Source organism: Ananas comosus, unplaced genomic scaffold (genome assembly GCF_001540865.1).
Source record: "Ananas comosus cultivar F153 unplaced genomic scaffold, ASM154086v1, whole genome shotgun sequence".
NCBI lineage: Eukaryota > Viridiplantae > Streptophyta > Magnoliopsida > Poales > Bromeliaceae > Ananas > Ananas comosus.
In genome coordinates, this window is record NW_017893599.1 from 17906 (window position 1) to 35275 (window position 17370).

Here is a 17370-nt window from a genome sequence, read left to right on the forward strand (position 1 = left end):
ATGAGGATTGAGAGGTAAGGGTTAGGGAAAAGAGTTGGGATAGAGATAAGGGATAGAGAAGAAGAAGGGTTTGGAGAAGAACTTTTGGGGGAGAAATAGACTAATTCATTTTTATTTGATGCCTCGATTACATTACATTTCACTATTTATACTCCCTAGCATATTAGTACTGAAATGAAAATAACAACTATGTGAGGGCTTAACAGCAAATATGATGGTAAATGGGAATGTGGCTTGCTGGATGCTATTCGACGGTTGATGGGCCTCCGCTTGGGCTCTCCTGGTCCAGGAACTCCAGCTAACGGGTAAGTGGGTCTCGGTTTCTTCTTCTCCGCACTATCCAGTGCCCAGCGGGTCTTGGGCTCGCCTTTTCCGCCCGATCCGCGATGTGGCTGGCCCGATCCGCCAATAATGGGTAAGTGGATATCGGATAGCCCTTCTCCGCACTACCCTCCACCCGGCGGGTCTTGGGTTCGCATTTTTCCTCCGATCCGCGACTCGGAAGCTTCGACCCGCAAGTTCTCTTCTTCGCCCCAAACGCTATTGTTCTGTCGGACTCCCCTTCTCTCCGTTCTCGATCCTTCCATCGCCCTCTCCGAGCTCTGAGGATGCCCTAGCACTGTTGAGCTCGCCTGAGCCCCTTCGAAGGCGCCTTCCCGCCGGAGTTCCGCTCGAGCGCCTTACCGTCGGATCGCTCCGCCGAGCTCACTCCTCACCACCCCCTGCTGTCACTTATTCTTCAGCGGCATTACAGAGCGCGCTGAAAGAGCGCATACGGGAGCGCGGCGGCGGCGACGGGAGGTGATCGTGTACTCGGAGCTCCCTCCGACGCGTGCGAAGGGCCCGGGGTGGCGCGCGACAGAAGACGCGCGAGGCCGCCGCGCTGGCGCGCGCGCTCGACGAGCCGGGGTCGCCCCTGCTCTTCCGCGAACAAGGTCCATCTCCACCCCGAGAAGGTGAATCGATCGATTTCGAGCTCCCCACCCACCCCCACCACCTCGCCAACAACTTTTCCCCTTTTCTAACTTAATTTCAAACCTTTCCCCCTTTTCCTTTAATTTCTAATTATGGGTTTGGGTAAATAGGGTTTCTTGATTATTGTCTATGCTGGAGTATTTTGGGCAGTTTATAAAAAAGAAAAAAGAAGGTTTTCGCAAAATTAATGAGAAATTTTGTAATTGTGTATTCTCTTCTTTTGAATTGAATTTCCATATAGCATGAAACAATAAACAACTTTTTAATTATTTTCGCGTTCTAAATCTGGTATGTGACTTTTTTCCCCCAGAATTTATGGGAAGATACAGGTTTTTTGTTTTTCCTTTGTGCGAATTGATTATGAGACCTGAATGGGTTTCTCTCCTCTTCAATCGATTTCACATTCTGTTTCAAAATTTGATTACCAATCTTTGAGATTGTGGGTTTCTTGTTGGAGAAGAGATTACGAGATTTTTTTAAATTTGAAAAAAGAAAAAAATTGGCTTGATTAGTCCTTTTTTATTTTCCATAGATTTTTGGCGCATCAAATAAACAAGCAAATTCAATAAGAAATTTAAAAATATCCAACTGATAAACGATTGAGTTAGATTTTTTAAATGCTTGTTGGGGCAACAAGTTATGGCTGATTATTATATGTACAGTGATTTTGTAAACTTGGACTTCTAAATTTGGAAATTGCTCTTATTTATTCATATAAATACATTAAGCAACCAAGTGGATTTATTATATATATGTATGTTTACTTTATAATATCTTCATGACCACCTTATTGCCCCCACATTGTGGCAAGAAATAAAAAGAAAAGTTTTTTTTTTTTTTGTTCAATTGCTCGGCTCCGCTCAAAATAGATAACTAAGCATCAAGAGATTTTGCGTTCGTCGAGATGCTCAATTTTATTAGCTCTAATTAAGTAACTTTTGATATATTTTGGAAATATATTTCGAAAAACGACGGAGGTTTCCTAATTCAGAACCTTCTGCTTTGATGCTACGTGGGATAACTAGTTTTTTATTAAAAATTTAAGCCATTACTGAATAATGTGGTTATGTTTATATCCAACTTTTAGGATTTTGAGGAGGGTAATTAATATTCCTGTAGGGATTAGAGGTTACCTACCATGCAGTATTTTTTTTTCTCATTTTATGTTATTTTTATGCATCTGAACTTCACTCATGTACAGAATATAAGCAGCAGTTTCTGTTACTGTTAGCATCTGAGACTTTCACATTCATTCTTTTCCTTTTATAATTCGATAATGATACATACTATACTCTTTGTTCTGAAATTTCTTCTGTACATGCTAATTGCTCTTGAATTAGTATAATACATGCATGGACTTTGAAATCTAGAGTTGTTTGTTTCATTTTCTGTTTGTTTGATGCTGCCCAAGCTAGTTCGAAGATATCGTATCCGCGAGTTACAGGCTATTGAACTTCATCGGTTCGTGATCTTTTCTTTCTGTTACTTCATTGGCGACTATGTAAATCTGTCGCACTTCATTTTTGTTTTTTTTATAGACCTTCTCAGACTAGGAAATTTTCTCGAGTTTATGCCGACCTAAACAATCATCTGACGTATGAAATAACCGGAAAATTGAATTTGCTTTTGACTCTAACGGCTTGTTCTGCCGCGCTCTTCTGTAGGTTGTAGATCTTGTAAGGAGAGCCGTCCCGCTCGCGCTCGCACCGGAGGACGACCCGAGGAGGGAAGAGCTGAAGCAGCTTCAGCAGAAGAAGGAAGAGATCGACGGGCTCGCGCACAAGCAGGTCCGCCGGATCCTCTGGTCGGGGCTAGGGTTCTTCGTCGCGCAAATCGGCGTGTTCTTCCGGCTTACGTTCTGGGAGTTCTCGTGGGACGTAATGGAGCCGATAGCGTTCTTCGCCACCACCAGCGGCCTCCTCGTCGGCTACAGTTATTTCCTGATAACATCGAGGGACCCGACTTATCAGGACTTCATGGAACGGCTCTTCTGCTCGCGGCAGAAAAAGCTTTACCAGAAGCAGAATTTCGACGTGGAGAGGTACATCGAGCTGCAGAAGCACTGCAGAGGTCCCTGGGATAAGATGGTTGCCGAGAACGATACTAATAATTTTCAGAATATTTCGCTATTTAAGTGACAAATTTTTTTTTTTCTCTCAAAATTTTTTCTGACTACTACCCAGGTATTTTACCTGCTTCTGGGTGTATGCTTAACTAATACGAAAAAGGATTGAAGAAGCTTGTATTTATGTTTCTGGGCTTTTAGTAAAAGCACTTTTGTTCAAGATCTCTTGTATCACTTGTCTCCTGCCAAATAAAGTTTGGGGGAGCCAGTGTAACTTTTTCCTTTTTCTTTTTTTTCTTTTGTTTTGGTGTAATCTATAAGAAACTAGTTGCCTTATAAAGAAAGAATGATGGTTATGGAGAGTTGAAGTTTTGATCCTTTTTTTTTTAATTTTTTTCAAGCTTTTAACAGTGCATCAATTTTGGTGAGAAAATCATTCATGATAACATTTGAATAGATGAATTGTTATGTGCAGGTTATTAGGGGAGTTCAATGGAATCCATCCAACCTAAAAGTTTTTAAGTATAATAGATTTGGCCCCATTAACATATATCGGAACTATGAATTATAGTAAATCGACTATACGATCTTTCAAAATTTTAATTATATTATCTAATATTTTAATTTATTTGATTTGACTCGATCAATGGCACTTTAACTTCAAAGTTTGAGTTAATTATTTACTTTAACGAATTTATAATTGTGAGAATTATATGAAGTATATTAACTAAATCTGTAAATATAAATGACGCATTTAAATTTTAAAGTGACCGACTCAAATTAAATAAATAAAAAAACTATGTAGAAAAATTAAAATTTTGGAAGGTCAATCTAAAATAGTTGATAATTCATGTCAGTTTTGCACATTTATCTATTAATTTTTTATTTTTCATATAAACTATTGGATGTCAGATTGTTAATATATGAACTCCTTAATAATCTCTCTCTCTCTCTCTCACTTGTAATCCAATAACCTCCTTGAACTCTTATGTTATACTCTAATCTAAGTATTGTATCAAATCGCTTTCGACTCTTCCTAAATCGATGACGATTATTTCGAATGACGACAACTACTTTGATGTTACTTTCGAAATCACAAGATAGTGGAACTTAACTGAAAAAAGAATAAAAGTAGCAGCAAAATGTAAAGGATAATAATCCAATTTCAACAACCAAAGACTTCGGATCAAAGTAAAGCAACGGAATGCAGGGAATTACGCTGGAAACTGGGAGGGATGGATCTTCAACAAGATGAGGTTTTGCTGTGTGGAAGCAACAGGTCTGATCATAACATTGAGGAAGAAGATAAGTATCAGATCACTTTTACACCCATTTTCTTTTCCTTTCGCTTTATCTTTCTATTCTTTTTTTGTTTCTTTGACTCTCTACGGTAAAACTAACGAATAAATGGCCAAAAGCAGCAGATTGCATGCCCTTCTTCGGCTGCAAAGAATAATCTGGATCTTTCTTTTTGTTAGAGCCTGCCATGATCAGCCTACTGCTTTGGAATCGATTCGAGTATGTCACTCATTGCTTGATTAAAAAACAAAAAGTGGAAAAGAAAGGAAAAGAAAAGGAAATGGTCGTGTTGCTTTAAACCGATACTGCGTCACACGTAGATAGTTGAAGCCAAAAGAGGAAAAGAGAGCGTGTATGCGACTGCTGCTTCAAATTGTAATTTAGACCCTCTTGTTGATGGAGTTCGAGGCACGATCGATCGACATGGAGCGTGAAATCTAAAAATTAACAATCAGCACCATACAAGATGTGGGTGGGGCTTGTTTTGCTTGGTGTCATTTGTATTTAGTTGGATAATATAATTCACTTGCAAAATAATTTAATTTAGCCCGCAAACAGGACTTCAGAGAAGACCAAAATATGAAGCATCATACTAGAAAAAAAAAAAATGATCATATACCTCATCTCAAATAGAACAGGCTTTTTGGGTAAATTAAAGAGATGTATTTAACAAAAAAATTAATGTATCCAAACAAGACCGAAGAGATTTGAGTGCTAATTACAGTATAAGTGACAGCAATTCTTGATTAGTAGGAGGTGAATGAAATGTATGTGTCTGGCACAACACTCAAAAGGCCTGGTCCACTAGAAATTTCTAGTGGAGGGGCTGCAAAAATAAGTTCTATTTTAAAACTTCTACTTGGCCGACAGGGCTAGGTCGAGAAACTATTGGTGAGGTTTTTTATGAAAAAAATGTTAGTGCTTTCTCGAGCAGTTGTACTCAAAATTGGAACTCAGAATCCACCGAATCAGAAAACAGTTCTAGAAGCATATGACTATACTGATGCATCGTAACACGAAAGAACACATTTTAACTAAACGAAAGATAGCTGAATTACTCGTGAAAATTGAAACATCAAACTTGCGAAGTTTGAAGCGAAGGGAGAGATGATGCACAAGCAATGTGACTTTCCTACCGATAATGACATGTTACACCAAACAATCAAGAAAAATCATAATGAGATGACTCCATTTCATGTGCGAGCGCTCAAATAAAACAAAGAATTGCCAATAATAGATCCAAAAAAAATTAACCCTTCTTGTGGAAGAAAATTGACCAACAAGGGCGTAAAAATTGCACGGATGAAAAAAAGAAAAGAACAAATCAATCTACATCCTATCCAATTAGAAGTGCCAAGTGGAGACTCTTCCATATCAAAAAGAACGAATAATGCAATCAACTAATACCTAAACTTACCTGTAAGAGCCCACCGGGTACAAATCTCGCGACCAAAGTGATGAAGGGTAATTTCCATATCCAAGATATTCTGCATTTTCGCCTTTTCCATCCCATCACAAAATAACCATTTATTGCTTCAGGATCGCACCATCCTTGGTATCTGCATCACTGTTGTGCTTCAAACCAATATATAGATTTTTCACTAAACTTCATAGATTGAATCGACTATCGTTCTTTCTGTTCCCTTTCTCCAATTTTGTAATGTCATATGCCCTAACTCGCAAATAGCTGCAGCTAAGGGTTCACATTGCAACCGCTCATGAACTGCTCCTCCCGGGTAAGATATTTCTTCCAATACTTCTTGTATTTCGGTATACCAAGTTCGAGCCAAGGCTTCATGTTGCCGTTATAATGAAGAGCAGCAGCATTCTTTAGTGCGCCGTGAGTAACTCCGTAGTTGTGACCGAGACCTGACTGAACTAAGCTATTTTGTAGAGGATAAATTAGATCTTGAAATGCAAGAAAGGTTGTGGGAAGTGTAGCAGCTCTCCACGATGCTTCGCTACCATTGTGAAACTGTCAAGAGAAAAGCATGTAGAACGTTAGTAAGTAAAGCAACAGACAGATAGCTCTATACTGATCATTGATTTTCCACTAATTAATAAAAATTCTTATGAGTTAATTACTGATTCAGTCCTCGAAACTCAGCACTGATTTCAATTATATCCTCCGAGTATCAATTCTGTAATTAAGTTGAGATAGTTGACCCTGCTATTGAACTGTAAAGATTAGCTTGGTGTGGCATCTTTACTAACGGAATGGTTTGATTGTTACACTAAACAAAATTCAGGGACTAAATTTCAAAATCAAAACTCCCAAGGACTTTATTGAGATTGAAATTAAATTGAAAGAACTAAAGTTGCGGTAACTCGTATCTATTCTATCGAACTCAATGGGCAAACAGCAAGATCAAAACGATAAAAAATTCACCTCTGAAACAGTGGTGAAAATCCAACAATTAGTCGATATATTGTACCATTTGAAACATCTTATTATCTTAAAATCAATAATTCTACAAAACACAAGCCTACATACTATCAATGAATAGTGCTACTAACCTTCCGGTGGAGCCCATGGTAAACTTCAGTAACCTTGCGGTCCCTCCACTTCTCCAAATCAACAACATTCAATCCAGACATCCAGGCACAAGAATTAGCATCATGTTTTAATCCACCCAAGTAAGCTCCGAGTTGGCGTAATCTGACTCGACAATATTGAACTGCACCAATCACTTTTCCTTGCAAATCAAGGTTCCACAAGAATGACAAGTCTTTCTTGACCAACACATCATCATCCAAAACAACCACTTTATTCAGATTCGAGAATATGTCAGCCAGAAGAAAGTGTGAGTGACCAAAAACCGAGATGTATTCAGTTCTCATCAGCATAGGCGATTGGCGAGCAGTATTACGAATTGAAACACGAAATTCCTCAGATGGAGATAGTTGTTGGATGCCTAGATTGTTCAAATGTTCAGTTTTTAGATCGTCAAAATTAAGAACATGAACCGTAGCTTCTTTGTAACGGTTTCTCACAAACCAATGCTTGCATGCATAAAAATTCTGCCTATCGGTGACCAAATGGAAGATAAGATTTTCAGATTCCTGAAATACTACAAAAGAATGTGGTAAGTGACAGAAAGGAGATGTACAGTGCTTCACTCTAGATAAATATACGAGAGTCCCATACCTCAGAATTCATCACAGTGGAATTAATAGTGACAGAAGCTGCAAGCACGTTAAGAGAAAAGATAACATAGTGGTGGAAGTTGGGGTTTTCAAGCTTGTCAGCATCTGGCAGCTCCATATCCACAGATGAAGACTTGAAATATTCTACAGTCAGTCTCATTGACAAGCAGTGCAGACTTTTGTGCATGGTTTGAACACCGAGGTGATAGAGAAATGCACTCTGCTTCATATGGAAATGTGCTTCATCTTCTGTGAGATCAACTAACTGTCTGAGTTTCTTGTCAATATTATGGCAGTCTACAGCGCATGATTTGGCTTTTGCAATAATCTCATCCATTCTCTGTATCTTTTTGTCGACACTGAAAAGGATTACCACTCTCTTCAGAACCATATTTCTAAACACATCAAGTTAAAGTAATGGTTTTGAAAGTCAAATCAAATTAAACGAACAAGTAATGTTCATTATAATATGCAACCGCGGAAGGCTAAAAGCTCCAACATTCATTTGGAAAATACTATCTAACTGAGCATCATTTTTTTCTAACTTAAACAACCAATAGTAACTGGGAGCCAATGGAAATTGCGAGCAAATAGCGATTTTTACATCACTATTGGCTTGCAATTACAACTTTGCCAACCAGTAATAAAGTCAGAAAGAAAGCTGAAGAGTTGGAAGATAGCCGATATTTCTTACACTGGCAGAAGATCAGCATCTGAAATGGCTTCACTAAGCATCCGCTCATGTTCTTGAATGTGCTGCTTCAGCTCATATGTTAGTTTCTCCTGCCCCTGAAGTTTTGCAATGCTCGGATAATAAGCTCTGGCGACAAACAGTTGATCTTTAAGTCTCTTCACTGTGGAATCTTTCATTACTTCCTTGTGTTCTAGGGACCAAAGGCAGTAGCTTCCAAATAAAAGCTGACAAGATTTTCCACTCTCGTCACCAGCTGAACCTTCTGTAACATTCTCCTTCCAATCAATGCCATCACTCTGTGGTAATCAAAATAAATAAATAAATAAATGTTTTTAAAAAAGAAGTTGAAAATTTGTAAATCAACAAGATTTGACTAATTAATCGGCCAAAGTAAGGTAATTTGTTCAAAAGAGTTGCAGTGTTAAAGTTGATCTCAAGGATGGAAAGCATTTGCAAGCTGATAAAATAGTCATACTTTTGTATTCAGAGACGATGCTTCTCTCGACACAACTTGATGTGTGTCCCTATCTGCATAGTGTAAACAAAAGGCAAGAAAACTTATCTCAAAGAACAAGAAAATAAAGACTAGTAAAATTTCCTATTTCTTCGTAATATATAGTGAACTCCGAACATTTAAATTTTGAATCCATACTTTTATAATGTGCGGTATTATTCTTATAGACAGCACCCTTTGGAGGTACACTAGCTTGGACATTGTCACTAGTGAATCTACCATTCTTCTCATATTCATTGCCATCAGACTGACTTGCTATGTTGGTGGTCAGATCCTGCAACACAGGCACATAAAGATATTTCAAACAACTGGATAAGCCAAGTCAACAAAGATATTATGATTCACACCAATTTGATCTGCTTCACCCCTAAGTTGGAATCTAAATTATTGGATACTGATTAAAATGAAGCAGTAAAAATAAATGATCCGAAATGAGGGCATTTGAGACAATATAGAGTATATATTTTTTTACCAGAATCAGATGACAAAGATACTGTAGTGCAGGCAGCCAATATTCATTTATGCAAGCCATAGACTAAAACTTCTATGCTCCTCAATCCCGAATAGAAGACAGTGGCAGTGCACATATTGTGCAAGAGAGCAATATATATCTATTAAACATATTCAAGTTACAAAAGCTTGACTTGTTAGGAACTTGGTTGAGCACCTTGAGGATTCCACTAGAAATTGCTCACTACTCACCAGTCACTGAATCTTGAGATTGGGTCTACGACAGTTATAAAAGAGAAGATGAAGGGAGAAACTTGCCCAGATGAAAAGATTTTCCCCTTTGTCCCATGTGTTACCCCTCTCTAAGAATCTGCAGAACTGCAAGACCGCTTTCTTAAAGGTATTGAACGTATGTTTCTTTTGAGCCTCCGAACACAGATGGAGTAGCCATTCAAGATATGAGATAACTTGATAAAAGTTTATAGGATAAACAAACGTCGTAGACCCATAATTTGATTATAGCTTTGGTCTTTTCGGAACTGAAAAGAATATTCTAGGTTATTCATGTTTTGGAGGTCCTTAGGATGGATTCAATTACCAAGTGATTAAACCATTGAACTTACAAAACCAAAGACTCAATGAAGTAATTTCTCGCTCTTTCGACAAAAATTCTATATTCAAGCAAGTGGAGAGTGGACCTTCGCAAAAGTTGGTGCCAGTTTCTTCACGAGATCATCAATTCTCGACCCATCACCCTGCAAAGCACAAAAGATCACTAACAAATATAAAACAAAAATCTCAACATCTCAACCAACTCAATTTCCAATCAACCAGGAAAGTGATAAGCCAACCCCACTTTCTGGTCCAGTAAATCATAAAAAATTGAAAGATACAACAACAGTGAAATGATAACGACCTGTGAAGAACTATGCTTTCTACCACCATCAAGATGCTCGTAAACCCCAAAGCTAAATTCCTACACAACCATCAAAACCAAGTGATAAGAAAACAATACCAGTAAACCTATTCCTACGACATTATAGTAGCACGATTTGATAATTCTCACCGATGCAGAGTGATCATCAGTTAAGTACCCTGCACACCAAAAACACACAGGAATCAGCGATTTCTCCATCAAAGACACCACGAACCCGTCTTTTTCGATTAAAAAAACATAGGAATAGCACGGATCTCGCATCCGAGGGAGAGATCCGGAGCCGGATCTCGCCGGAACCCTAGTTCCGGAGCAAAATACCATCCACAGCCGAGATCGCGGCCGCGGAAGCGCGATCAGGAAGCGAGATCGGGGGCAAGCGCTAGGGTTTTCGGGCGGGGGAGCACGCACCGGAGGGGAAGCGGTTGTGGTGGAGGCCGAGGAGAACGGCGAGGGGGACGAGGAGGGAGCAGAAGACGAGGGCGAGCACCGCCACCGCGAGGCACCTCCACCTCCGCTTCCCCGGCGGCGCCGCCGCCGCGGCCGCGTAGCCCTTCATCGCCCCCTCTTCCTCCTCTCCGTCTTCTTCCTCCGATCTGCCACCGTAGCCTCCTCCTCCTCCTCCTCCTCCTCTACGTAGACGCCCCAAAACCCTAATTAGATGTGTTGATCGGAGGAGATCGCGTCGCCTCTCTCCACCATTGATGCTCTCTCTCTCTTACTCACTCTCACTCTCACTATCACTCTCAAATGTGATCTCTCTCTCTCTCTCTCTCTCTCGCGTTTTCTTTTTATTTTGATTGAGAAATAAAATAGAAGCGTCAGAGACAATGGTTATCGATTCTTTCTTTTATTTTATTTTTTATTTTTTATTTGTAATTTTTGTTTTTATTTTGTTTTTTTCGTACTTAGTGCTACAAATGTGTGAAATTGCATCACCAATAGCGTTACTTTCACTGTCGCATTTTTGCACGTGTACCCCTCAAACTTTTGTAATTTACATCTGTGATTCTTCTTACTCTTCTTCGGGATATTATTTATGCCGCAAGTGTCATACAGAAAGGACAGATATTAATAAATGATAATGGGTGGAGTATTGGTCTACGGTAAATACGCATTTAAGATACACCTAATCTCAGCTTAAAATTCACTTTATTCAAATTAGTATATCAATATATTTGAACTATTTTGATAATTTTAACTGATTAATATATACTGTAAAAGAATATAAGAAAAAAATTTGATCCAACAAGAAACGAGATTGGTAAAAAAAACCCCGTTGATTTCATGCATCAAGCGTGAGAATCAATCGCCTCCATTTCAATCATGCTCCACTGCTCTTCTATTAGTATACATACTCCGGATATCTCATTTATTCCCTTTTTTTTCTTTTCAATCATGTAATTCTAAAATATCTCTACAGCTAAACATGAGTTAAATATCTATCAAAGTTAAAAAAAATCAAAATACTTTGTTTATCATTAACTTTAAAAAAAATAAAAAATATTCGTGATGGTAGAAAGGGATATATTTGAAAAGATAACAATCAAGATACTTTTTGTGTTTCTAACTTAAACTTCGTTTTGGGATTGCGTGGAGATTGCGTTACTTGCAGTGAGAAAGTACGTTGAAAAAATACCTATATGTAATATTGCGTTCCGCATATCACGATGAGTCGATTATGATATATTTTCTACGGTCCCACCGAAGAGCGCAGAAGTATATCCCTATATACTTTTTCCTCAACTTCATTCTATCTAATAGCGTTAGATAAGCCTCAATACCAAACTAAGGCTTCGTTTGGGATTGTGGGAGAATTGCGTTACGTGCGGTGAGAAAGTACGTTGGAAAAATACCTTATTTGTTTTCGTACGTAATATTGCTTTCCGCATTAGTCGGTTACGATATATTTTCTGCACTCCCACCGGAAAACGCAGAAACATATCGTTATATGCTTTTTTCCTCAACTCTATTTTATCTAATAGCGTTAGATAGCTCTCAATACCAAACTAAGCCTAAAGCCTTAAAGGGTAAATAAGAAAAGTCGGTAACAATAGAAGGGAATATTTGAAAGGGCAAAATAATAATTTTATAAAGATAACTGCTATTGCTAATAATTCATTACCAGAATTAAACTCTAGAAATATATTTGAAATATGTTGGAATGTAAAAAAAAAATATTTTTAATATTAATCTTCTAATAGAGGTAAATTTAAAAATCAAAAATATTTTAGAAATATATAAATAATTGCCCCTAAATTAATTTATAACTAAATAAAACTAGACTAATTATTAATTAATAATAATTAATTGCCAATATAACTGGTAAAAACATAATAAAAATATTTTACCGAAAAAATAAAAAGTTGAATTTGAGGGGGGCCCTTTATCAGAAGCGTCTGCAGCCGAGGGGTCTCAGCACGCTGCAATCGGAAATCGGGTCGGCGCGGAGGGGGTAAGGGGGGCTCAGGAGTCCAGAGGGCCGAACCCATTTGGCGGGCATAAGGAGGCGGTGCACTGACACTTGACGCGCGGGGCCCGCACACCTGACGTGGGTCGCACGTGTCACACTCGAGCCGCGGAATGTACGAGCGCAAAAGTTACAAACCCCCACCGCAGCGAATAATTTTCCGCATTGCAAGAGTCATGGGCCCGCACACCCATTCGGTGAGCGCTGTACTGGTGCTGTACTTCCCTCGTGCGTCGTGTATTCTTTGTGTGTATGCTTGGTCTTACGCTTCGCCCGAATTTCTCAGCTTGGGCGTGGTTGTGGTTTCACCATTCCTGAGCCTTCCGCAATCCGAAAAGTGGTTACATCCAGCCAGCGCAAAAAAAATTAAAAAAAATAAAAAAAATAGAAAAAAAATACTGTTGATAGTATCAAGTAAATTTTTGCTAAAAAAAATTCAAATAAATAACTCCCTGTGTGGTTTTATTTTTTCTTACTTGTATTCTGTGATTTAAATATACACAGTTAGTTGCTATGGAGTGTTTGGCAACTTTTTCACTTTAGTAACCCCTGTGTTTCGCACTTTATCACTTTAGTACCATGTGTGTTTTAAAAACCGCGGGTACATAATTTGAAATAGCAAAAAATAAAACCACTCCCGTGGTACTAACTTGATGAAAAATCAAAACCACAGAGTACTAAGCTTGATAAGCTAAACCACAAAGGTACTAAAGTGATATAGTGGTGAAACCACAAAGGGGGTAATTTGTGAAGTTTTTTCTAAATTTATGTGAATAAGTGTCAAGTCATAATATTGAAAGGGAAAAACTTCAAAAACTACCCACTGTGGTTCCGGTAAGTTTCTCTCACTTTGCCCCCCTGTGGTTTAAAGTGTATCAAATTGCCCCCATGTGGTTTCGTTTTTATCTTTTCGGTAGCTTTTTCGTTAATATTTTATTAAATTATTATATACAAAAAACTTCAGATACACATCTAGATTTATCAAATATTCACTTTAGTACCCTTTAATTTTAACTTTATCACTGATTTAAGAAAAAAATATTAAAATTGATAAGAAAAAGAGAAAAAAGAAACTACAGGGGGGCAAATTGATACATTTTAAACCACAGGGGAGCAAAATGAGAAACTACGAAACCACAGGGGGGATTTTTGAAGTTTTCCCTTTTTTTTTCTTTTGTTTGTTTGGAAAAAATTGTGCATAGACACCTGAATTCTTAATTTTTAACTAAAAGATCCCTTAAACTTTATGATGAAAAATGGGTTGCTTCTGAAAATAAGGTTATAATATTTGGGTGATTAGATTAAAATAGCGAAAATAAAAGTTATTATACTTTTAAATTAATAATATTTTAATTAATTAATATTATATATATATATATATATTATATATATATATTATATATATTATATATATATAGGGTTTATATTCATTATTGGTACAAGTCTAATTAATATGCTTTTGATAAAGAAAAGCAAATGTCATTGATGATTGCCTGGCCGTACGCTAGGTGATGATGGAATCTTGTCCCACTTTATTATGTAAAATATATATTTCCCGTCTTAAAAAACTACCAAATATCTTTGTGACACAAAGTGGCGATGAAGCTTAAATTGATGGCAGTATAAATTAAATGATGTGATTATGGGAGGTGTGAGCATTGAGGAAGTGGGAGCCTCAGGATGCCAAATTCTAGCTCCTGCCAACGACAACCTAAACTCTATATTAAGTGAACCAAAAGCCGTTCTCCTATTCCATCGAGCCACGTGCCTTTCTTTATATGGGTTTTTCCTTTTCCCTCAATGCTCTCCTCCCTCACATGGACTCACATGGGTTATGTTAAATGGGCATGTCCTACTCAAAATTTTGTTTCATACACCCATCTGTAATCATGTAACAATAATAATTTTAAAGCAAACGCTAATTTAAAGGGTCATGTACTATGGAACATTTTTGTTCCATGCACCTTTGTATCATGTTAAACGATAATTGATTTAAAGGCAAGCGCAATTAAAGAAAACACAGAAGAACGTCCATCTTAATTTTTACAGTTCCGAACCTTTTCTTTGTCGCCGAAAAGGATCTACCAATAAAATCTTATCAGATTGCTATTATTTTCCATCCTCCACTTTGGAGTGTCAGAATGACACGAAGCGCTCAGCCTCGCCGCAGCGACTACGCGCTTCCTTTGTGGCGCGGTGGCGCTGCGGGCGCAAGGCAGGCGGCAGGCCGCGTGGCGGGCCGCCGCGTGCATCTGTATTAGATAATCATATTATAATTTAGTTCCTTACATGATACCAAATATGACAATACTGCAAACCCGTTCTAATCTTAGGCCGTTTATTTTTAATCATGAAGAGTTAAGATTTATGCATAAAAAAAAATGACCTACTATGTACAGAAAAGTAGCGGTCTCCACGCATGTGATCTAAGGGGCTTTTTGAAAAAAAAGATGCTAATGATTGGAAAGTTTTGCACTACTACCTTAAATCATGGAGAAAATAAATTTTTAAGTTAAATTATTTAATTTTTAAAAATGCGATATTTAATAATACTTATGATCACTCACATTTAGAGTCATAAATTAGAGATTTATGAATTTAAAATCATTTTAAAATCGAAATTTATGTTTAAATAGTTAAAACAAATTTATTTTTAAGTCATAATATAAATTAAAAATCTAAATTTAAAATTTAAATTGATTCAATATTTTTGAAATTTAATGCGTTTTTCAATATGTGAATTAATAATTTCAACTTACTTTAAAATGTAAGAAATCTTTTATTTAAATAAATAATAAAGTTTATAAATACACTAATTAAATTACAATTTTAAAAGATAGTAACATTAATTTTTTGAAGCTTTCATGTTAAGTTTAATATTGAATTGACAATGAATTGAAATGTTTACTCGTTAAATAGTAAATTTTTTCTTTCTAGAATTTTTAAATTTAATTTATACAATTATAATATAAAGTTAAACTCAAGTTAATTTTTAAATTCGAATTTATGAAGAATTTACACTTATGAAATTAGCCATTATCTAAGTGTGGTAGTAACTAAATTAAAATTATGAAACATGAAATTTTGTTGGATATTATCAAATTTGGTAATTAGCTAATGCATAGTTTCAAATATTATCTTTATGATTGATTGGTAACCTGTTGAGCATGTTACCATTGTGTAAAAGTCAATCTTAACCTCAAAAATTGAATGGTCGGATTTAAATTAGCCGGTGTATAGAAGTATTTCTCTATGAATATTATATATATCTGTATGTCTCGTGATAAATAAATATAATAAAAATCATATTATTAGCTCTTAATGTTACGACCTCCCACCGCGAAGCGCTGATCATTACACTAGTGCTCTTTTTAAAGTAGTGCACAGTGGAAAAAGCAGCATAAACTATATTTAAAAATATATATCTTGCAAAATGTGTTAAGGCATGTTTCTTTCTGTAAGGTTCTAGGAGGTTGAATTCATAATTTTGAAAAAAAAAAAATAGATATTAGTATTTATTTCGTCACAAAAATTTCCACTTAGGCCTAGTTTAATGATGTGATAACTAAAAGCATTATTTTTCACTATAAAAATACGATCGCAATAGTTATCCAAAAAATATGCAACTATATATATATATATTTTCTTAAGAGATAGGTAGGACGCTACCCGCTTCGTTTATTTCATTTAGAAATAAGCTTAACTGTAAATGTGAATCAACTAGGATTCGAACTTGGAACCTCGGGTACCAACCATCAAATTCTTTGCCACTTGCTTTAGGGACAGTCGGTAACTACATACTTTTTTAATAGCGGTTACAACCGCAATTTTAAATATTAGAAAAGAAAAAAAACTATAAATGTTTTAGATTTTTTTAAGTTTTCTAAATATAAAAATAAAATTTTTAGCTATTATATTACTAAATTTAGATCTTAGAATTATGCCAGTTCGGCCTTTTGACTTTGGTGGGGTGGCCGCGAAGTCGAGTTCGTGTAATTCACAAATTTCTCGCTTTCTGACTTACCGTTTGCAAACAGACCTTTACATCCAAATAAACTATATATTTATAATGTTCTAAAAGAGAAATTAAAATCATATATGTCAACCTGAAGTATATCATATTTTAAATAAATATTTGAACTATAAAAATTTTAATTTTACTATTTAATTTTATAGTATATTTAACGCAAATTTTGCTGAAAGTTAATGAAAATTTTGAGTACCTTTTTGACAAAATATTTTACAATTTGATAAAATAATTATTATTAGGTAGTGTATTATACATCTTTATAATTAGACCTGTTTTAATGAAAATTTTTAGTCTTTTCGACAAAATATTTTACAATTTGATAAAATATACTTTATTATTAGGTAGTGTATTAATTAAAACAGCTTTATAATAAAAACTATCAAATTCTAACCAAATTTACCAAAGAAGTTTTCAGAAATCAAAAGAAAACAATTAGATAGCAACATTAAATGTTTTAAAATTGAAAATTTATGTCAAATTAAGGGCATAATAGTTTGGGTAGGATCTTTTACAATTTTGCCGTAAACAAATACATTTTCAATTGATCACATTGAATCAAAACGATTGGGTTTTTTTTTTTTCAAAATTTAGTCCTAAAAAAAAATTTTAATTTGTTTCAATTAAGCATCCTACTTTGTGCGTAGATTAACCCACACATGCATGTTATTAATAACTGGGGAGAGATATATATACCATGGCTTAGAAATGTAGAAATTGCACATATATAGAGAAATAAATAAATCAAATTAAATCGCCAAACTTATTCAATAAATTGAATAATAAATAAATGAA

The 17370-nt window shown here is 36.1% G+C and overlaps 1 protein-coding gene and 1 pseudogene across 1 annotated transcript; one reads left to right on the forward strand and one right to left on the reverse strand.

Moving 5' to 3' along the window:
• LOC109706413 lies at positions 1-3171 on the forward strand (annotated as a pseudogene).
• A 2340-nt stretch (positions 3172-5511) lies between these two features.
• LOC109706412 (probable galacturonosyltransferase 7) lies at positions 5512-10865 on the reverse strand. Its single transcript, XM_020227223.1, has 10 exons — positions 10490-10865; positions 10211-10239; positions 10061-10120; positions 9843-9899; positions 8833-8968; positions 8656-8708; positions 8181-8476; positions 7488-7845; positions 6857-7402; positions 5512-6314 (listed from the first exon to the last, which is right to left on the reverse strand). Exons 1-10 carry the CDS (start codon positions 10635-10637, stop codon positions 6033-6035), a joined length of 1965 nt encoding a protein of 654 aa, XP_020082812.1. The 5' UTR covers positions 10638-10865; the 3' UTR covers positions 5512-6032.
• Positions 10866-17370: the final 6505 nt, after the last annotated feature.